The sequence below is a fragment of the Haplochromis burtoni genome, unplaced genomic scaffold, assembly GCF_018398535.1.
Source record: "Haplochromis burtoni strain Fernald_Lab_line unplaced genomic scaffold, NCSU_Asbu1 Contig_2, whole genome shotgun sequence".
Taxonomy (NCBI): Eukaryota; Metazoa; Chordata; class Actinopteri; order Cichliformes; family Cichlidae; genus Haplochromis; species Haplochromis burtoni.
Window position 1 is genome coordinate 6,893,632 of NW_024582363.1, and position 22,640 is coordinate 6,916,271.

At 39.3% G+C, this 22,640-nt stretch overlaps 1 protein-coding gene across 1 annotated transcript in view; it reads left to right on the forward strand.

Moving 5' to 3' along the window:
- The first annotated feature begins 2,269 nt into the window (after positions 1-2,269).
- The window catches only part of fam214a (family with sequence similarity 214 member A), a 33,566-nt gene continuing 13,195 nt past the window's right edge, over positions 2,270-22,640 (forward strand). Inside the window, exon 1 of the mRNA XM_005912866.3 lies at positions 2,270-3,681. Within this exon, the coding sequence (XP_005912928.1) occupies positions 3,651-3,681 (31 nt within the window). The 5' untranslated portion in view covers positions 2,270-3,650. The remainder of the gene's footprint in view (positions 3,682-22,640) is intronic.

The window sequence follows — 22,640 nt, forward strand, 5'->3', positions numbered from 1 at the left end:
ATTCTAATTCTATTGCCTTTGCTTCACTTATCGCAAGGCGCCTTATACTTTTAAGATGGAAGCAGGAAGCTCCTCCCACACATGAACAGTGGCTTGCAGAGCTCATGAGGTTTTTACATTTAGAAAAGATGAGATATACACTGGCAGGTTGAACCACCAAATTTCTTAAGGCATGGCAGCCATTCCTGATGTACATGGAAACATTTAAAATGACCACCTTATCATGACCGGATGCCATATCTCTATATCACTATCATAGTTAACTGTACGCTGAATGTCCCTTATACATTTTATTTTTATATTTGTTTGTTGTTGTTTGTTTGTTTTTTGTTGTTTTGTAGGGGTTTCTTTGATTTGTTTGTTTGTTTTCCTTCTCTATTTCTGTTATCTTTTTGGGTATTGTAAATACTGAACAGCAAACTACTGTATGTTCAATGTTTTGTTATTAACACGCTGCTGTGACTGAAAATAAAATTTATAAAAAAAAAATAATACTCAAACTCCTTTACAATATTTCAGTCAAAGCCATTTTATTCAACACAAAATTTCTTTGACACAATTGACATTTGTTATCACACCCGTTATCAGATAACCGTGGTTATGTTTGAACTAACATTCCTAATTTCAACAAATAGCTTCATTTTTTTTAGTTTGCAGTATCTTACAATATTTTGCTATCTTTGTTCTGTATCCCAAATAGTGTAATTTCACTAGCAAACTAAAGCCAGGTCTACAGAGTCTGTTCATGAAATGAATTGTTATTGTTGCCTTTAATCAACACTGTGTTTCATCACAGTGTTGATTAAATCAGAGCATTTTTCCCTTGTCCTCTATTTTCCACCAGAAAGTCAACACACCACATCTTACATGTATCAGGATAGGAATAGAAAACGCTGCAGGTGAGACTGCAACAAAGGAATGATTGCAAAACTACTGCTTTCACTTAAAAAATATCATTAGTTTAATGTATAACATCTTCCTTGACATTGAATGTGAAATTGCTAATCCATGTGAATAACCATTCAGATTTTACAGCAAATTAACTGATTTTCAACACAGAACAATTTTTTTAATCAAGTGTGCATTTGTATTACCATTGACACTGCTGAAATGCAACTTGTAATTTTAAAAAGCAGTGTCCTGGGTAAAATGTGAGGCATTTAACCTATGCTAATTTCAGACCCCCATGGTGCTCCAGCTGGCTAAACAATGGTTGAAATGGGTGGGGTGGTCTTAACACCTATTTTAAAAGTATTAAAACTATCCCCATGATGACAAAGAAAAACAGTTTCCCATGTCCTTTTTTTTTTTGATTTTTCTTTTCTTTTTACTTTTTTTGGGTGCCAGGACAGTGGGTGAGAAAAACATGACTACTCTTGGGGGAAATACAATTACATTGTTCTTCTGTTACTGCTTCTACTGTACATTTTCTGACAAGAGCTGACTCAGATTTAAAAGTCAGAGGTGGGAGCTTTTTGACCTCGATGAAGACCTTAAAACTACTGAAGCAATGCACAATAAAACGACTAAGATGCATATGGTCTCAATTTTGATTTTTTTTTACTCTAATTGTTATAATTTACCCCAGGTTGTGTTACTACATATCCCAGCAGTGAGGCAGGCTATGAACAATAGAACTCCTTGTGTTATGCATCAAGTAATTAATTGCCTGAGAAAGTTGAACAGGTTACAAACATTTCTACTTGCAGTGGGTACATAAGGCTATTTTATGCCAAAGTGTAAGAATCGTGGCCCAAATATTCTGCGAGCTGTAAGTGTTACAATCACCCCCAGGCTCCCCTACTGTTTTTTTACTTCATTTTTGCCTACTCTTTGGATTTCTTGCCTTAATGCCTAAAGTCACCTCTCGTTACCAGCATCTGACTGTGGGGAATCTTCAAGTGTCATCCATGCCTTATAAAATGTTTCGCTTTTAACCTTGAAACTCTCAACCTATAGCTTAAACATTTCGAGCTATTTAAACAAAACAAAAAATCAAGTTCTATTAACCATCGCCTTTGTTTAAAAACACCGCAGGGGAGTTTCTACGGAGGAAAAAGACCTAGTGAGCCAAGGGTTACTGTTTTCCAGAAACTTCTGAGTGAGTTTAGATGACTGTCATCCAGTTTGTAGCCAACTAACATATAACAGCATCTCCAAAAATAATCTTGGCCTTGTTTAGGTTGAAGCCAGAACAAAATGTCCACAACGGAAAAAAAAAGACGAACCCTCACGCGCGCACGTGAACGCGCACCGAATTCCTCTGACCAATCAGCATTGGGAGAGAAGCCCATCTCTTGTGCGTCCTCGTCTCCGCTCGGACTTTTTAATCGCTGTTTGTCTTTCAGAAGTGAAAAGGCACGCTGCTGGGCTTGTGTTTTATTTTTAAATCTACATTTTTTAGCCACACATGGCGCGACTTCCTCAGAAGTTTTGGTACCACTTCTAAGTTGGCGGTTGCTATGGCTGCGAGTTCATGCGAGGCTGGTAGAGAGGGAAGTGACGAGAGGCACTGTTGTTGGGACACGTGACTAGAGCTGCACTGATCTGTTTTGACAAGCAGCAGGGAGGGAAGTGAGGAAGGGAGGCAGACTGTAAAGCATCACGACTAGGAGGACTCACTGTTCCTTTCATCTGCATTTCGCCTGAATAATATCAGTACCGACCTAGTCCTCTAGTTTTAGTAGTCAGCTGGTGTCAGCGCCCTGACAACAACGGTTGCTCCTTAAAAATAGAAAAAAAGCTTGTGGGAAACGTCGCCGTCGTCCCCGAAGCGTTCGGTCGGAGTCGGACTATTTGTTGTCGGTTTGAAAAGTTTTAATGAGGATCACAAAGGAAGTCTGTACAGGTGGCGTTTCTAACGCAAAGTAGATGGCGACGATTCGAGCTTTGTTGACGGGCAGAAAGTGCACTATGTCCGTGTGATTATCGCTGGTTATCGTTTCGCGAGAGGAATGATAACGCTGAAAATGTTCTCGTCTTAGCAGAGAAAAATACCGAGACCGCCCGTCATCGGTATTAGAAGCTGAGCCGTGGCTACCTGTGCTACATTACTGGGGGGTTGGGGATGTTTGCGAGGTCGTCGTCACTAGCACCAGCTTAACAATACAGAAACAGTAGGGGTTATATAGTTGGTTGAGTTTGCTTTCTGAATAGCAGTGCTGAGTTAGCAAATCCCCCGCGTCTTGGTAGTTAGGAGCCAGCCTTACACAAACGGGGACACCGAAATGAACCACGACTTAACTACGGTTCAGGTGGTGGAATTTGAGACTAGCTGCAAGAGTAGCCGGCTTGCTAGTTAAATTATTTGCAGTTAGAACGGCTAGGCGCTACCAAGCAGACTGACAATCCTTACGCTCACTGTAAGTGGCACACGCTATCTGTTATCTTTGTGTTTGACAATACAGCGCAACTGAATGGGAGCAGACAGTAGCATGCTAACAAAGCAATGCTTTGTTGTTGGATAGGGGGCAGTTGGCACCAACACGCAGGCTTTACAGCTGATATTATTGCTTAGGTAACGCAGCAGCTCTCTGTCACAGAGGGGGTTTAAGGGGGGCAGACGCCCGTTGTGTGTGCTGTCCAGGCTAGGTGTGTTAGGAAAAAAGAAGACTGGGAAGATCTCTGCAGGAGCACCTGAAGGCAACCTGATGACACTGGACAACATGAAGCCCGAGCGAGGTATGTGTGCCACCAGAAAAACACGCATACACAGACATATATTTATAATGTATCTCCCTGGGGTGGTCAGTGTTTGGGTAAGTTGTGCATTTCCGGCTTTTTAGTAGACTGACTGTACCCATTTCCCCGAGAGAAGAATCAGGTCAAAGAATTATGTAACAGCTGGTCAGCCTGGTCACTGGTTATTTGAATTAACAGATCCTGACTTGGGTAAATGAGTACGTTTGTGTGCAGTAAAACACACATTTGTTGCTCTAATTTACAATGTTAACCCTGTCAGCTGTTTTATTTCCTCATTTTTTGCATCAGCATATAACCTGCAGCTCTTGTTTTGGTAGTCTCTTGCACTGGGCTGCTGCAAAATATTCTTGACACCCACCCTGTTGTGGAAATAAAGCTCCTGCCTTATGCTCTGCAACCTGTTTACAGCTCACTGTATCTGCAGCAAGAGGTAAAACGGGGACGGAGGGGGGCATCCTTGTTTCTTTCAGTGTGATTATGCTAATTATACTATTGCATCAATTTGCAAAGGGTAACTCGGTGCCTAAATCTCTGCCCTCAGACTGTTAACAATAGGTTTTGTGTAAGCTCCTTTATTATGTTAGTTGAATTATTCACTAACTAAATGATTCATATGGTGACTGAGTGGTTGTTTGTGACCCAGAGTTGTGGTTGCTTGAATTTGTGGAAATTCCAAAATAGCACCATACTTGGGAGCAGTGAAGGCTGACTGTTTTCAGTCAGTTATAGTCTTTGTGTTTACATATGTTGTGAAACTGCAGACAGGCTGCTGACTGGTTTGAGTGGGCTCTTACTTAAGCACGATATGCAGATAATAGGACCCTTACACCGCACAGTAAACATGTGCCCCACAAGGGCATAGGCTTTTAATCCCAGCCTTACCTTTCCTTGCCTGTAGGATCCTTTATATAGAAACACAGAGCCAAACATTTGTGGGATGTGCTTTGCCAGAGTAAAGGGCACACTGGTTGACATAGTACAGTGTAATTATAGCCTAATAATGCAGCACAGCATACTAGGTCAACTAAACAGCCAAAAACAAACCTGCTGGTGCAATTGATTTACAAATAATCTGTATGCGTCTTCCTGCCTTGTGCAGGCCAGTAGATTGAGAGCTGTTGGCCTAAGACACATTTCTACAGTGCGTCTGTTCTTTACCCTTCATGGATTATCGCTGTCATGTTCTAATTATGAAAGCCTGTGCCAGTAGAAGCTGCACCACAGCAGCAGCTCACCGTTTGACTGGCAGATACCGTGGTGCTATTGTTATTTTGAACATACTGTGCTGTTCTTGTGGTGGAGATGCCAGATTGCTTATAGGCTAGATGCCTTCTTTTTCTTGCTTCATTTCTCAGAGAAGGGACTGCAGTGGAGAAGAGAGGAGCTGTTTACTCAAGCAGCGTTTTCACACCTGAACTCTGGACACTGTCAGAGTAATTAGGACAGTCACTATCCACAAAGCTGCCCTTTATCACATGAAGGAGACAGCAAGAGATAGTCTCTGGACATTTACCTTGGGGATGTTGTCACATGGGCTCAGAGTTTCATCAGGAAAGCTGCTTATTGGGATTGGGATTTATTTTCTTAAATGCACATCAAATGTCTAAAAAATAAAAGTTCAGTGATATAGCCCATATTGGCTTTAAAGATGATCTACTAACAATAAAGAGAGTAGCACAAATTAGTCAACTTGATGAAGGAGCAAGTAATCTACTGTCCAAAATAATGCATGCTAGCACAGGTTTTATGCATTACCTCGGTTACTGTGCATAACACCTGCATTGTTCTGGATTTTATTTTTGTTTTTAACATGAATACCTTGGGAGGCAGAATCAGACATTAATCTGAAACACTTTAATCCATAAATAAGTTCATTTGCGATGTCGCAAAGCTGTGTGTGCATGTGCACTCCTGAGAAAAACCATGAAGGAGTTCTCATGAAGGACTCATCTCTGCATGGCTGAAAACCTGAAACTCAGTGACAAGCTACAGGGAAGCTTTGGCACCACATTTACATCATTAAGCCATTCACTCATGCCAGTACAAACTCATTCTGATAACATTTCTAAATGAATTACTCTGAGCATCATCTATCACAGCCACATCAGGAGAAAAAATAAGACAGTGTCACAAACCTTATTAAACAACATTTGTGTGGTACATTTAAATAATTTCTTAGCAAAATTTTGCACTGTGAAAGTCAAACTGTTACAAATACACGGGCAATAAGGCAAGCAGGAAAATCAATCATGTCCCTGCTTTCAGTAACAAAATTTATACTGCACCTATTCAGTAAATGCTGACACTAGCTTTTTACTGGTAAAAGAGGGCTTTGCACTGCTGCTGATTGTCAGTAAATCTGGCCCCTTGTGTGGGGAAAGACCTTCAGGCTACTGAAGGTCACCAAGGTCAGACTGAGAGTTCCTAGGAGTGCCTTGCTTTGTAAGTCCAAAAGAAAAAGCTGAACAAGTCCAGACACATCTATTTCACACTGCCTCAAGTAGGGCTGCTCGATTATGGCAAAAATGGTAATCACGATTATTTTCACTGAAATTGAGATCTCGATTATTTGACGATATTTATTTAACCCTTTAAGACCTACTATAGAACCAAGTCCGCCAGAGCTTATATTATTTTTTTACATGTTGTAGTGCCATTTGTGGGAGCATTTCAAGTTGCTATACAACTGTTATAGCCCATATTTTAATAATATGTATGCATTAAGTCCATAGTAACTACATTAATTGCAAAAAAGTGCAATAAACTACAAAAAAATTGAAAATCGTTTTTTTTTTTTTTTACATATATTTCTACTTGGAGAAATTTAAGAGGTTTATCCCTCAAAACTTTAAATACAAAAAAGTTGCAAAAAATAGTTTACAACAACAGGAAATTTATTTTGAGTGTCTTCATAGTTTTATTTTGGAGATACAGCAATTTTTATATACTGCAGGAAAAACAAAAAACAATCCTATGATGCAAATTTGCAAAGAAAACAGCATGTGCATCAAAATAAACTATTTCCAGCAGTGCAATTCGAGTTCTAAGCATCCCAGAAACTATTCAGAAAAGTCAAACATGACTTATAAAAACACCAGTATAGGCTTTTAAGGCCTACAAGTAAAAAACTACATTTTCCGCGAAATGAGCGTCACTTCCGGTTTTGGACAGGAAATGGCGGACATGCGATAGTTCGCGCTGCCGTCTGTTTCAATGTGGGAAGTGTTACGAACAGCTGATCGGATCGGCAAAGCTGTTTCTGGAATATTATGTTTTTGTTCCTGCAAGCGCTTTTTATGCAATTTTTGCAAAGCTTTATGTGGAAGGAAACCGTGACCGAGGACAAGCTGATGGCATAAGATGTAAGTTTCATATGCAAAAAAATTATTGCGCTAGCTTACATGGTTCAGGTTCTACAGGGATTTAAAAATAGTTACACAAAACGGAGCGTGCTGCTCTGACCGGCTTTAAAGGGTTAACAATAACAATGTATTGAATAATGACTTTAAAAAATAATATAAAATAGTGTGCAAATACTGATAACAGTGCAAATGTTTGCAATATAAGAAATAAATGAAAAATGTAAACATCTATGTTTAGTGAACTTTGCAGTGTTGCTCTGTGGTGCAGCTACTACACCGTAGCAAAGTTTACACACTGTGTCTACTTGATCCACGTCTGACTCCGCGAACCCATAATGTTTCCACACCACTGAAGTTTTTTTTTTTTACCTCTCTTTTCAACCAACGACAGTCACTCTCCTCTCCAAATAACTTCTGCTTAGCTTTCCGAGCTTCCCTTGGGTCCTCTTAATTGTTGTGACACGTGTTCGAAATGCAGAGAGGTGCGCTCGATTTGCTACACGGAGCAGCGCGAGAGTAAAGCTTGAGGGAGGTGCTAATAATCGGCTCAGTCATTTTTAATGATCGTTGAAAGCCCAGATCGTAATCGTGATTAAAATTCGATTAATTGAGCAGCCCTAGCCTTAAGTTGTACTGCCTCTGACCTCCTGATCAGCTTGGCGGAAAAAGTCATACCTTCTGGGGAAATGATAAGATGAAAAAGAAGTACTCTGCCACATCTTGCTCCTTGCTTCACCATTAACCCTTTTGAGATAGAATTAGTGGACTTAACAATGGTCAAATTCAACATATCAGACTAGTCTTTGTGCTGAGCAGACCTATCAGATCCCATGTAAGTTGGATGACAATGCTCCAAATTTTGCGTTTTCTTATCCCTTCATGAGCTTAATGGATTCATACACGCAGGAGTGCATGTTTTAAATTTAAAACCACAAAAGAGCACTAATGTCAGACCCTTTCTCAGGTATCAGTTTATCATTGATATTTAGGGGAAAGAAGCAAAATCAGTCTTGGTCTTCAAAGAGCCCAGCTCCCAGATAATTTGGACATCCAAGAAAAAGAAAAAAAACTTTTCTTAAAGTTCAGCATCTCTTTGGGGCCTTAGTGAAGTGTGTGTTTGTTATTTATGAAAAAAGGAGCACTTATATTCTGCTCCGGGGCCTAACCAGAGTCATCTGACCCCCTTGTTTTTCTGTGAGTTGAGCTATGAGTCAGGACACCATGTGTGTGAGTGTATGTGGGTGTGAGAACAGAGTGATTGTGGCACAGTATTCAACAGATTGCTGTTGGCTCTAATAAGCGCTGTACCGTTGAACCATGTGGCTCAACTGACAGCTTTTACAGGTGCCATAAAGAACAGCTTTGGAAAACTCCAGATCCATTTACACTAGTCGAGGGGGAAATGGCTTTTTGTATTGTTCCAAACTGTTGCTGCTTAAGTGTGGTAAAGCTGGGTTTTAAAAAGACATAAGTTTTCTTTGTGTAGCAGAGGAAAGCACGATTCAAAACCACTTTGGAATTGTTTATGGTATAAAATCCTCCGTTTTGCTCAGCTGTGGCCTTTTTCACTCTTAGATCAGTGGAGGCTCATTACAAATAAAAGCTGATTTGCATTAGATGTTGACTAGGGATCATATAGATGAGTAATGAGCAAGTTTCCTTATGCCCTCAACCACAGCTCTCATTGTCCACTTTTCAAACAGTATAGTCTGAGATGATCTCAGAGCTAGTCATGTCGGACTTAGTCAGCTGGCAAGCCTCAGTTCTACATTTGTGCTCTCTATAATGCTACTTGGTGTGTTTGTACACCAGTGCTTCCAGTTGAAAGAGGAGTCGAGTACAAGTCCACCTTCCCCCACCCTCCAGGCTCGTACCACTGCCTGCCTTCTGCCATACGTTCAGCCAGATTACAGCTGCCTCGAGATGTCCCCAACACTTGCCAGCGGATCAGCGTCTACACTCTCACTGATGAGAGACCTAGATAACGGCGAGCGACATGCACTGTTGTCCCGTATAGCACCTGTCTAGTCTCGTGCTGTCTTTGCATCCTCCTCAGCTGTGATTTACCTCCACAGCAGGAGGCTGACACAACAGGTGCTCTCTTCTGTTTTACTCCTCTCACACAGTTGGAGCCATCATTGTCTTTTTTAATTTATTTACTCATTTATCTACCAAGCTTCTGTTCTCAACATGTTTTAGCTTCAGTGAAGTCCAAAGTTATTTGGACAGAGTTTCTGTAATTTTTTCTCTCTAAACACCATCACAATAGATTTGAAATAAAGCAATTATGATGAGATTGTGTGGAGAAGTGTAGATGTCTGGCTTTAATTCAAAGGGTTTAATAAAACGATTAACCATTTAATTTCATTAAATCAAATTCAGTTTTATTTGTATAGCACTGAATCACAGCAATAGTCATCTCACTTTATATAGTAAAGTAAAAAAAAAAATTCTGGCCATTTATGCATTATCCCTCCTGATTGTAAGGCACCTGAAAACTAAAAATATGAATATATTCAATACAAAACTACTTTATTGTTTTTTTTTTTATTTTAAGGAATGTTTGTTCTCTTTGTCTGGTTTTTTGTTTGTTTGTTTGGTTTTTAACCTGGGGATATTTCTTCTGTCAAAGTCTTGCAGCTGGAATTAATTTTATCTTCTAAGTGCTTTTCCATATTGCCTTTTCAATACAACAAAACAGCCATTTGCTGACCCAGCTGCAATGAATATGGATATTGGACTGCCCATTGTACACCCAGCTTTAGAGCTGCCTTTCGCAACGAATACCATTCAGCTGTGAGTTACTATCCTGGCCCCTGGTGTAATCAGCCTAAATCAATGCTGTTGTGACAGGTTTCACTGTAAGTAGCCTAGCCTAGCGGTCGTATGGGATTGGGCACCCACTCCTCCCAGACCAGTAATGCTCTTACATAATGCTTGAGCATTTTATTAAGAACACCAAACCTTTATCTGGACTTAAATGCAAGTGTGCTCTTACCTTGTATGTACATTCTGTGTGTGCATATATAGATGTGATGTTTAAGATTACTACTTTAAAGAGCTTTATCCTCACGCAGACATAAAAGCAGGAACACTTAGCCCAGCCACTTTGTTAACCCGCACTGTTAACACACTTTTTGGACAATCAAAAATACAGAGTCCACAATTGGCCCTGGACTGGCTGAAGCAGTGAGTAGCAGCATGGGTCATATTTCTACTGCCAGTGAGTGATGTCATTGCTTGTTTGTTCGTCACATCCTCCCGCCCCTGTGGCTCCTCATAGCCAACCAGCAGCCAGCTCTGCAGGAACAGGAAGAGCCATCTGGGCCTGGTGATTTTTCTTGGTGGGGGTGGTGTTGTGGTGATGGTGGTGATGTCTGCGTCTCTTTGTCTCTGTGCATTTAGTTTCTTTGTTTTTAGTTCTATCTGTCACTGATTACTGATCTGTTTAGTTTGTCTCCCTTTTATACTTTTAGGGTTTAAAAAAGAAAGAAAAAAAAGAAAAGAAAACTAGATGAATTCACTAAAATCTAAATTTAGTATAAGCTTTTGAATTGATGGAGACAAGCTAAACAGCATTAATGCAGTAAACAAACCATGTTTCTATGTATAGGAACTTAATCTCCATGAAAAATCAAATCTGGGTGGTGCATCCTTCCTTCCACTTCAAGTTTTAATCCCTGATGTGACATAACAACCTCGCTGTTACACTATAAGCTCTGCGGGATGAGCCCTGTTAGCTTGAAAAGCACAAAAATACAAGGCACTCATGCTTGTTAGAAATATTTAGAGTATCCATTCATTGGTTTCTGAGTTATTTCTGGAACTGAGAAACCAAAATGACAGCTTCTTGTTAATCTCAGCGGTGTTTGGAGACAGTATGTTAAGGGATGTGTGATTATCACTCTTCTGCCAGGTCTGAGAGGAGGGAAAACCTCCTGGCAATTACTTTTCTTTCTGACTTCCTTGCTCCACTGGTTTTCTTTTACTTCCCCTATCTCCCTTTTCTCTCCTCCCCATTTTCTCTCCACTCCTCTGTATCATATCACATATAGACCTCAGCGTTTAACACCCCCACCTCCACTATCTGCTGATAATATCGAGAGAAAAAACATATTGACAGAAATAGGGCTACCTTGACTTACTATTTTATACACAAGAACTAAATACCTGACAGTGTACCATGTATCTTTACAGGCTTCTCAAAGAAGGCATTATGCAAATATTTGTATGTGTAATAATGCAGGGAGTTCAGGAAAAAGTCATCCTATTGACTGGCAGTCAGAGTGACTGTGTCATAAAGCAAATGCAAATTAAATTTGCATTTCATGCTGATATGACCAGAAAGTCAAGAGTGGCCGATGAGTCCAAATCTAAATTTTATCTTTATGAGAGCTTCTGTGTATAAATTACATTGTTCGTATTCCAGGCATTGCATATAAAAACATTTTCTCGACTGTGTTTCATTTAAAGATGTGCTGGTCAAGATAATTCCCATTTGTGATACAGTGCAAACCTGGGGCTTGGGTGTCTGCTCACAATCCAATGCCAGTATTGCATTTGATAGCTGTTTTCCTCATTGTAAGAGACAGGGAATCTTTTATATGTTTTAAGGCAAAATCAGGATCAACCTCAACAGCGCTGTTTTATCTTAATGAAATAAAATGAGGAATGAACAGATTTCAAAGTTTGTTCAGAGAATGTATTTATTTGTAAGTAAAATAATAAATGACAGCAGCTCCATGATAAATGCAGTGGAGAAAAAAAGGGTGATATTCGCATAATTGATTAACGCAGTCTGATTAGGCTTCTAACACACATGTACAAAACGTGGAAATGATGGGAAACATCTTAAGTGAAATAATGTTTAATCGAATCCCAGCATGAGCTGCAGTGATCCAGTGTCCTTCTTGCCTCTACTTTATGTAACTTCTCTCAGACCAAACATAACAAGTGGAAATGAAAATTAGTAGAACTAGTAGTAGTAAGTTAAAAAAAAATTAGTTAGTTCTCCTGATAGCTCCTGCTGCCACATTGCAAAGTAAACACAAAACAACACAGAGCACTGAATAGTTCAGCCCAACACGTCGTCACCAATACCTGATCCAGCTAAGATCCAATCCAAATCTTATAGCAGTATAAATATTCCATTCTCTAACCAGTGTTTATAAAATCAAAACCACTACTGTCAGTTGCCATCATTTTTGTTTTGTTTTGTTTTTCGACTGGTTGATGTTTAATATAGCCTCAACAGTCCAGAGTGAATCAGAAGGCTGTTGAATCCTCTTGAAGGGTTTAATTTCTGTTACCAGACACCACATATCTTTGGTTGCAAAGAGTCTTACATAAGCACCACTTTAATCAAGTTCACACACCACACACCTCACCGGCTTCTCTGTTCCCATGCTCACTGTGTGCTGTTGTGGTCAATTACTAAAAGACCAAAGTAGGTGACTCAGAAATGAAATGTCAGATGACACTATTAAGACACAAAATACAAATAAATAAAATAAAATAAATGCATTGTTTTCTGTGACTGTGATTCTGTTGACTTATCAAATTATTAGATGCAACTTTTTTTTCTTTCTTTTGTAAATTTAATTGGGTTCTTCTCTCTCATGTGACCTCTTCTTTTAGAGTAATGAAATAATGGGTACACATACACAAACACACAGACTCCCGGTGTCTGTTAATGGAGAACACCTTCGGGGCTCTTTGTGGAGGCGTTAAGCACATTGTTTATTAACCACAGTGTTAGGTTGAGTTAATTTGAAACTCATCACAACTACCCCCTCTCCTTAACTCTATTGTCTCATCTCAGTTCTTTCAGGCCAACAACCAGGCTATCTAATGAGTCAGGTGATTCCTTATCACTCCAAACATTGCTTCATCCTCCCAGCAAACCAGCTGACAGTCACTCTTTCCTGCTCAACTGCGTTATTGTTCTTTTCACCTTTGCTCGACAGGCTTTAGTCGTTAGATTTTTTTTTTTTTCATATAGGTATATGCTTTTAATGAATGCTGTTGAAATTTGCTGTCAGGAGCTGTAACCTTGCCCTTTCCTACCAGATTAATCATTCTGTATAACCCTGCCAGCAGTAAGGCAAAGGTTTAAAGCAACTGTGTCAGCTTTAGCCTTTTGATTCTTTGTCCACAGCAGCTATTTCCAGTCTCCAACCAAATCAGTCTGGCCCACTTTTTACACAGCCTTTGGAGCTACACTGCTCGGGTTGCTTAATTCAGACTCCCCTTTCTAGAAATTGACACTAGCAGCACAGGAGGGGTCAAAGGCCTGTGCATTTGCGTTAGACAGGGTAGCTCTGATTACAGAGAGAGGCTGGGTTGTCCCACTGCCCTAGTGTCCTGTCACTGCCAGCATTCAGCTTGCTGAAATTTAATAGTGGTCTTATGTGGAGTGAATATAACCGTAAAAATGACCAGGATTTTGTTTTGTATTTTAAATTTATCATAAAAATGATAATGTTTTCATCTTCATTCCAGCACATCTAGTATACTATCAGGCTGCGTGTTTGTAGTGTTTGGGAAGTAATGCAAGATAAGAATCCGAGTAGATGTAAAGTAGACTCTATAGTGTACATTTAAAGGCTACGTTAGAGAGGTCTACTTAACTGTTGGCCCCACTGGAGCTTAGCAATTCTCACTTTGACCACTGCCCACCTTGTCCACTATTGCTGTACTTACTCCACTCCAGTTCAGGTTAGATAACAGATATTAGTTAGACAGTGAGGTTGAAAAGAACCACTCTTGCTTGAATAACAGAGGCTTTGTGCCTCACAGCTCCAGTGTGTGCAAATAAGGTCAAACAGGATACTGCAGAGAGTTGAGGTCAAAAAGGGCACCGTGGAAGGGTACACCGGACCTTTAAAGATACTGTTATGGATATTTCAGGTGAAGTCGGGGGGGGGGGAGATTTGGAGACCTCCAGGAAGAGGTGATTAATTATTATTACTAAATGTCACAAATGCCTGTCTTTTGTTAAATCTCATGAAATTTTACTGTACTTTTCATTCTGCTTAACTGTTGTTCATTCTGCTGCATTTACACCAGGAAGCTGCCCAGTGTAACCAGTCTTATACAGTTAGCTGCCAAGCAACTCATTTGAATAATAAGGGGTTTAAGTACCTTACTTAAGGACTTCAGTTGCTATGGTTGTCAAAGATGAAGGGAACATACTGCATCTCATTTTTAACCCTGGATGTCTGTACAGGATTTGAATTTACACATTTGTATTCACTGGCTAGCCAAGAGTGTGCAGATTTACAGTTCAGAAAGGCTGTAGAAGCTGAATTTGCCAGTCGGTATAGTTATAGCTGCGTTAATTACTGTGGAGGTTCAGTGAAATCCTGCAGACTCATTACACTCCATCAATTGCAGTTACCTAACCACAATAACCTGCCATTGTTACTGGTTCTTTCATCATCCAGTATTGACCTAATACTGTAAGAAAGCTGAACAGATTTGTGTGTATGAACAGAAGTTTTCTTGGTTTTGAACTCAGTGACATACAGTTTTGTTCTCATTAGCCAAATGAGAAATATCCACCTGTAAGTTGGACATGGAGATGAGGATATGTAAAGTAGTAAAGTCGAATAGTAGCAGTTTAGACAAGATGCATAGCTCTTTATAGCTCTTTTATAAAATAAAAAAGCCTGAAGTTAACCTTTTGCACCTCAGCTCAGATTAGGTTTGTTTGTTTAGTCCTTCGGAGTCCAGTTAAGCTTCACAATGGTGATTTTTTTTTTTTCCCATGAGCTCAGAGGTTGTTTATCATGTAACATCAGTAGTATGTTACTCAGCTACTAAACAACAGCTCTTGTTTTATGTCTGACAATAATGGGTGTGATAGAGAGGACAAGGTGGGGTGCCAGTCTGGGTTGTGCATGTGTTTGTGTGTCTGTGTGTCATTTGTCTGTTGGCAGTTGGAGAATAAAAGCTGAGTTCACAAAGAAGGGTTCTCCTCAGCTGTAGTGGGACTAAAGTCCCTTAGCCAATGAGAACTTGTTGCTATGTCTCATGTGAATCTGCCCCTTTGTGTTGTTAGTGGGAGAGGGACACACACACACACACACACACACACATTACAGAGTCCATAGTTTAAAGGAAAGTGGGAGCGTTTTCAGAAAGGCAGAGGAAAATCCCAATATAGTCTTTGTAAAACTAGTAGTTGTCAACAGAGTCCAAGGTTTGGTGGTGAGATACATTGGCAGCCAGCTTATTGATGAAATTTAAAATACCAGGGTCTCTCACTCTGTTAGTAAAAAACTAAAACAACTGTGATTTGTTTTGTTTTTAAAATTGAAGCTGGAGTTCTTTCTTTATGAGAGATCTTTACCATTATTTACAGCCGCTGGCAAAAACATGCCGGTTTCTTGGCAGACTTCACCACTTCCAGTGTTTTGTAATCTTGTAACACAAGGCAGACAAAAGCAGGAAAGGTGAGCTGGCAGTGATGTGTGATTCATGTTTTAAAACGCTATGGAAACACAGCTGACCCTGTTTATTACAAGTGAAGTTAAGCAAAGCAACAGTCCTCTGCTGTTTTACCGCAGAGATGGAGAGTAAAAGCTCTGTCTGTATAGCGATTCACATTAGAGTACCATAAACGCTGAGGATAACATGCACAGCGACCTAGAGAGGGCTCAGCACTCACAAAGCGAGCATGATCACATAAACAGCTTAACTGTCATAACAGAAACTCATAATGTGCAAAGCAAGGCCGTGGCATAGAGCACCTCACTGCACCCTTACAGAGCACAGCTGAAGCGTTAACTGTCACTTGCGAAGACACATATTGGCGCAGATCATTGCTACACAGAGACACTCTTCAATCACCGTGACGGGAATCTTTAACACAATTTTCCTGTTGCCTTGGTAACACGTGTCCCACCCACCTTTCTTCCCTGGTCAGCAGTTATGATCATTGATCACAGTCTTCTTCCATTCCCAGGTCAGTCAGCCAGGAGGAAAATGACTAAGACCATATCTGTTTTTCTTCCGTTTGTGTTGGAAGTTGTTTTTGTTTGTTTTTAATAAGAAAAGCAGAGGTTATTTATTGCTACAGAGCCTGTGTGGTTATTGCTGGTTCTTCTTTTACAGGAAATTTAGCAAGATTGAAGCTTTTAGATTTCTTACATGGGTGCACTGTGTTCGGGAGCACTTTTAAAACTGGCAGATGTTGAGAAATAGATATAGTAAAGCTTCTTATTTTTCACTGGTGAACCTCTTTAAAAATTTTGTCATCTGTATCTGATAAATGTTGTTAATTCAGTTGTCTGAAACCATGTGCATCACAGTGTTGTTTCCTTAGAGTTTCCCACGATGTTACAGTTTTTGGTGATACTCTAAGCTTCTTGTTAGCTCGTGATATGTGGTACATGGCATGGGGGTGGTTTTTTGGACCAGCTTGTGAAGTTATACAAGACTGTTCCCTCTATCCAGATGTTTGACTTTTTTTGTTTTTGTTTTTTGGCTTTAACTTGTAACCCGGTCCTGTGGTTGTGTGTTACTGTCCCAGTGATGGTAATTTTAGATGAAAGCTGTAAACCAATATGCTGTCCCAGTCAAAAAGTGATAAAGTTTTTGATCTACAGTAACTAAAATTAAAGGTTATTATTTTGTTTCATGGGCTCGTTGGGATTTAGTGGTAGTACTTTTTGACTGTGTTGTGTTGACTGGCAACAAAGTGTCAAAGTATTTGGGTCAACCAAAACTGTTTTACACGCACTCCAAGTGTCATAATTTAAATCCAAACTCCTGTTTTTGTTCAGCACAAGTATTTTATTTATTTTTTTTATAACCAAATTCACGCATCAGCATTACAGGATATATCATAGTTTCGCAACACTTCACCAATATAATGTCTTTAATGCAGAGGAATAGAAACAGTCATTGGTACTGTGGATTTTTGATGAGTTTTCTGACAGTTTACTGGAGAAAACCTTTAAAAAAAAAGTGCAAGGGTGACGTCACCATGTGGAATAAGTGCCTGGTCCAAACAGCCTATATTATATGAAAGGTCTCCTTTTTACCTACATCTTGATACCCAGCTCATTTCTAGCTGTGATATTCACTATACTTTTCTAATGTAGTTATTTTTAATGCACAGAAACTTGTGTTATATCTGTGAAATGGAGAAACAACATTGTTGTTCATATATATATATATTATAGTTTGGAAGTATTGCATATTGGTCAAACAATATTACGACCTAAGGCAGTTTTTCCAAATCCTTGGGAGTTTGAGAATACAGAAAGGCCTCGTTCACAGAGGATCTCTGGATCTCCCTTTGCAATTTGTTGCCTGTTCAGTTTGTGTCAGTTTTCTTTTGGCATAAACTAGTAGGTCCCTCTTAATCTCTTACAAAGCTTTAAAGTGGAACATCTGTATGCCATGACAGTTGTGTTCAGTGCTTTGTTCTCATTTTCTAACTCATACATGAATTATTCCTTTACTTGGAGACAGTTGGTCGTTCACATTGTGGAGATCATCTAACTCTAAGACAACATTGACGTTTCTAACATGAGAGCTTCATGACTCATGTAATGAAAAGTCGGAGCTCACTACAAAAACCAGACACTTGCTTTGTGACTTCTTGTTTGGGAAGAATAGTGAAGGTCTGTTTTGGTTCTTTTTTGTTTTTTATATTAGATTTCGGGACAGATAGTCGTGATCCTTCAGATGTAAAGCGAAATAGATATAATTAATTTGGTCTTGTAAAAACCACCTGGTCTCCAAATATAATCAGTCACACTGCAGAATTATGGAACAAAGGGGGGGGGCAGCCTTGCGAACAATTCCCATAGTGGTAGAAATGCATTCGCAAGAGCTGCTGACATTTCAAAACTGCCACCTGCTTTGCCACCAGTGCATTTGTATACTTTAAGGCTGAAAAGCATGCCTTCATTTTTTTTGAGGTAGTTGCACAGTGGACATCAGGCTGCTTGCATAAGCATAGCTTTTTGGTGGACTTCATGGGAGTCCCTGTAGAAATAGTCCACAAAGTTGTCTGTACTGTGATACTTGTACAGAGTTAGCTCAGCATAACAGCTATAATATGTAGAAATCAAAAGGAACAGAACTGCATGGATGTCAGCATTTTAACAAGTAACTTGTGGCTGTTAGAACTTTTCTCACACTTTTGAAATACTGATGATTATTCTTATCTTTTAATAGCGCATGACTTCAGGCACTCTCTACTTTAGCAGTTTCTAATATGGGTTTTCATAGCAGACACCATTACAAAGTCATCAAATAGTTGGTTGTGGGAACCTTCACTTTGAAATAAGAGTGAGAAAAAAACAGAAAAGGAGTGCTTACCAAGTTGTGTCTATATTTATCACACTGGGGGCTGCAGTAAAGGCATTTAGCATAGAAGAACTGTCTTGTAAAAATGCAGCTGTGAGTGTGTCTTTATATCTCTATCGGGACTGCTTGATTTAAAAAGAGAGCCTTGGTGTTTTTTTTTACCATTCAAAATCCAGAGGACAGTTGTGTCCAGATAATGAAAATTTGCATTTTGTAATGTCTTTTGAGCATTGTTGGGTTTGTTGAGAAGCAATGATGGTGCTTTGTTAGATGAAGGTTATGCTGTGCACCAGTAGTGCATAATGTCACATGTTGTGGTGCTGCTTCCTTTGGTTGTTGGTGTTGATTGCTCTTGCAAAGATGACAAAGAAGATGTGATGTATGCTGCTTTTTTTAATCTCTCATTTCAATGAAACTGCATTCAGCACAGTAGATTCTCACTCGTATTTTATGAGTGAAACAGAAACGAGTGTTAGATTTGTGTTTATTTATTTATTTTTCCTCTACTGATGCACAGTTAAAAGTCATGTGACACGAAACCAATGTTTTGTTTTATTTTAATCCTTTCAGTAATGCATACTGTACATGATAGAAGTTTAGTTTTTCTGAGAAAAGCTTTGGCTTGAAAATACAACTGCGTATATATTGCAGCCCTTGAGCTTTTGGCACTATCTGCTGTGTCCAGTCCATGCATGATTGAAGGTGAGCTCATTACTGCATCACATTTTTAATTTATATTTCATGCAGTGATGACTAAGAGGTGTAAGTGCAGCCAAAAAAACCCCAAAAACCCTTTACTTTGAACTGTTCAAGAATCAAGGACATCCACTGCTGTACCCGATCATAATAAGAAATTTTGCGATAGGAAAGACTGAACCTTCTATGTTTGGCTCCATTCAGAAGGAGTTAGATATCATTGTGTGTTAAGCTGACACACCTCAGTGAGCCCAGCAGACTGCTGCTGCACTGAAGCTGCCTGGAAATTGCCTTAATGCAGTGCCTCCCGGCTGGCTGGTTATCTGAAGTCTGCAGACCCAAAAAAATCAAATGTCTTACACTTATCAATTTAAAACCTCAAAAGATTTTAAACATCAGGACTAAGACTGGGCATTTGAACTTTTGTAAGTTGCAAATACCCACTTGTGTCTTTGTTTCCTTGATTTGTCTCCAGAAATGGGTCCACTTGTACAGATCTTTGTTCAGAGTTTTATTGCATATTCATCTTGAGAAAATTGTCTCAGCCTGTAAGAGCAGTCAGAGCTGTAGTATCTTGTGTAGATGAAAATCAATTATTACTATGAGATATTTATTATTTTTACAGCATACTTGTGCTCTTAAACAAAGCAAGTGTGCGTTTACTGTTCCTTTTTCTCTTGCTTCTAAGTTTATTCTAATATTAGACGTGGATGTTTTATACAAAGGCAAGTGGAACACCCACTGATAGATCTTTGTTGTTATGTAAATGTTGAATCATGTTTGGGGGGGTTTTCTGGTTTTTTGTTTGTTTTTTCCCTATATTGCAAAATAAGTGTTACACTCACTTAATTTAATTAATTAATTAAAATAAAATTAAGGAAATCCCCACTGTAAAAATTGGACTCTCACAGTGCATAGGGTATCTGTTGAAATGTGTTGATGTGCTGTTCTCATCTATAAGAGCTGCTTCATCTCCAGAGTCTTTTATTTATTCTTTTCTGTCCCTGTGAGTATTCTTTGAGAGGAACTCGGCTGAGATAAATGTCACATAATTTGCTTTGTTTTTAAGAAATTCTTTCCAAGGTTCAAACATTTGAATGAAATTCACTTGACAGACAGTTAACTGAAAACATGGTTAAAATGACTTCCTGTCTCCCCTTTGAACTAACTGTGTAGGTTTCCGCTTTCCCCTTCAGTCATCTGTCTCCTTCAGTATCTCTACAGACCTGTCTTTCTCTTTGTGAGCTCTGGCTGCTGCCCTGCAGTATGTTATCCCCCCTCTTTTTTGAGTGAGATATATCCTTTCCTTGATAATCAGTACCCCAGCTTTAGGTAGGTGAACTCTGCATTGTTGAATTCCCACTGTAACTTTGATCTGTGACTGATCTTGCACCAGCTTTTGTCTCCAGTTACCTTCATCTCACTTTTGGTAATGCAGTGAATATTTTAGTTAGTTGTTGCTGGGGTTTTTTGTTTTTCTTTTAAACACAAACGCAAAATAGAGAGAGTAAACCAAGCTTCTGTGCATCAGATTTTTGAAGATGCCTCTTTGGTGTGGGAACTGTTTTTCTGGCATTTCATTAAAACTGGATTCTAGAAAAAATTGTTCATTGTTTGTATGTGTAGAGAGCAGAGAAAGAGGCACAACTATGCAGTGATTGTGTGGCCATGGTGCGCGGATTAATGGGTCATCTTATCTAAATGTGTGTCTCTTACATTCTGTCTTTCTCTCCCTCTTTCATGCCATCTGTTTGTGTTTTTAAACAGCTACTGGGTACACAGTGTAAATGCTCTACTAGACTAAACGCATTTACATTGTATAATTTATAAAGACAGAAACAAGTGTAAGAATCTGTTGAAACACATGCAACAAAAAAAAGGCACACTGAACAGGTTGCTAAGGCACTTTACTGTGACGACAATGTTGGCTATCGAGAATGACCCCTATGCTCTTGTCCTGGAGGCCTTTTTCCATCCCACATGACTCTATACTGATCTTTTGGCTCGAGGAGATGGACACAGCTGAGAGGTGTGTATGTGATTGTGTGCATGTGTGTGTGTGCTGAACCAGGCGATCTGTAGGCGGATTCAGGCTGCTCTTGGTGGCAGGCGGTCATAGGTCTAATAATAAGACGCCCGAATCTTAATCCGACCTGTTACATAATTCACATCACACATGATCAGGAGACAGATGAGAGATCACATGCACATGGAAAAGAGGAAAATAACATTTTCCATCATGTGTACATGTATTACTGTTTGGGTTTGCTTAGTGCAGCATTTATCAGTGAAGTGTCACTGGACCTAAACACAATTGTTTTCTGTTTGCATTTCTCAAGCACTGTTAGTAGTTGCTTATGGTACTTCTTTCAAACAATTTAAGAGGTCTAATGTAAACTGAAGAACATAATTTACACACATAGATGACCCAAAAACAAATTGAAGGAAGAAAGGAATAATGTATCTCAGACAAACATTAATTTAAAGTGTATGCATACAAACATATCAGCTAATAAGAGACAAAACTGCCTGTTTGAAAAGATGGAGAGGCAGGAATTAATCAGTCATGGTCCAGTGGGTAAACGGAAGATGAGGGGAAGGAAAAGGCAGGATTGAACGTTGAACTTGTAGGCTTAATGACAAGTAAACAACTGTTACATAAATTTTAAAGTGACATTAACTATTTGTAGGTATGATTTAAAACATTGTTACATGCCTCTAGCTTTAGGAAATAATTTTAACATATATTTATTAGCTTAAAACGATATATGGAGAAAAAAAAAGCCCTGAAGTTTTCAGGTTTCTAAAGGTCACATGTGCGTGTGAGAGCTAGTCAACTAGATGTTGAAGCTCTGCTGCCTTCGTTGTCCACAACAATAATACTATTCAGTCAAACTAATTATTCAGATTTTATAAATGGAATTTGGATTAATGCAATGATCAGACACTGCCCAGTCTTTAACCTGCCAACTCTTGTGTATTATGGGCACAGCCTCTTCCACACACTACTGTTGTGCATCATTTATGTCTTTTGCGTAGGATTTCGAGTATACAACCTACACAGACATGCTTGTGTGCTGTAGTGCAAAAAGCCAGCACATAGTCTGGCATTTCTGATAGTTTAAAAAGTTGGTTTGATAAGTAAAGGGAAAGACAGCCAAGTTTCCCAAGAAAAGGAAGGAGTTATGAAACCATTAAACACGAAGAAGGTAGATGTGAAAAGCACTGAAATAGGCTGCACTGTACAGTTTTCATTGTTTGGGGGTTTTGTTTTTGTTTTTTTTACACTTGTTTTCACTTGTTTATGAAGATCTAATTTGGTCTTCTCCACAGCAGGGGCTAAGCTAAAGGACCAACAACAGCGCATCACAAGCAGAAGTAGACTACAGACCTGCTGTTTCACATAATCTTGACACTGCCCATTGTTGACAGTACACAGCTACAACATGTAGACTTAAGTCTGGAAAACTTGGTCTCAGGTCACCACCCAATGGTGCTGGTCCCTTAAAACACACAGTGTATTTTCTGTAGTGTGAATGCCTTTAAAACATTCAC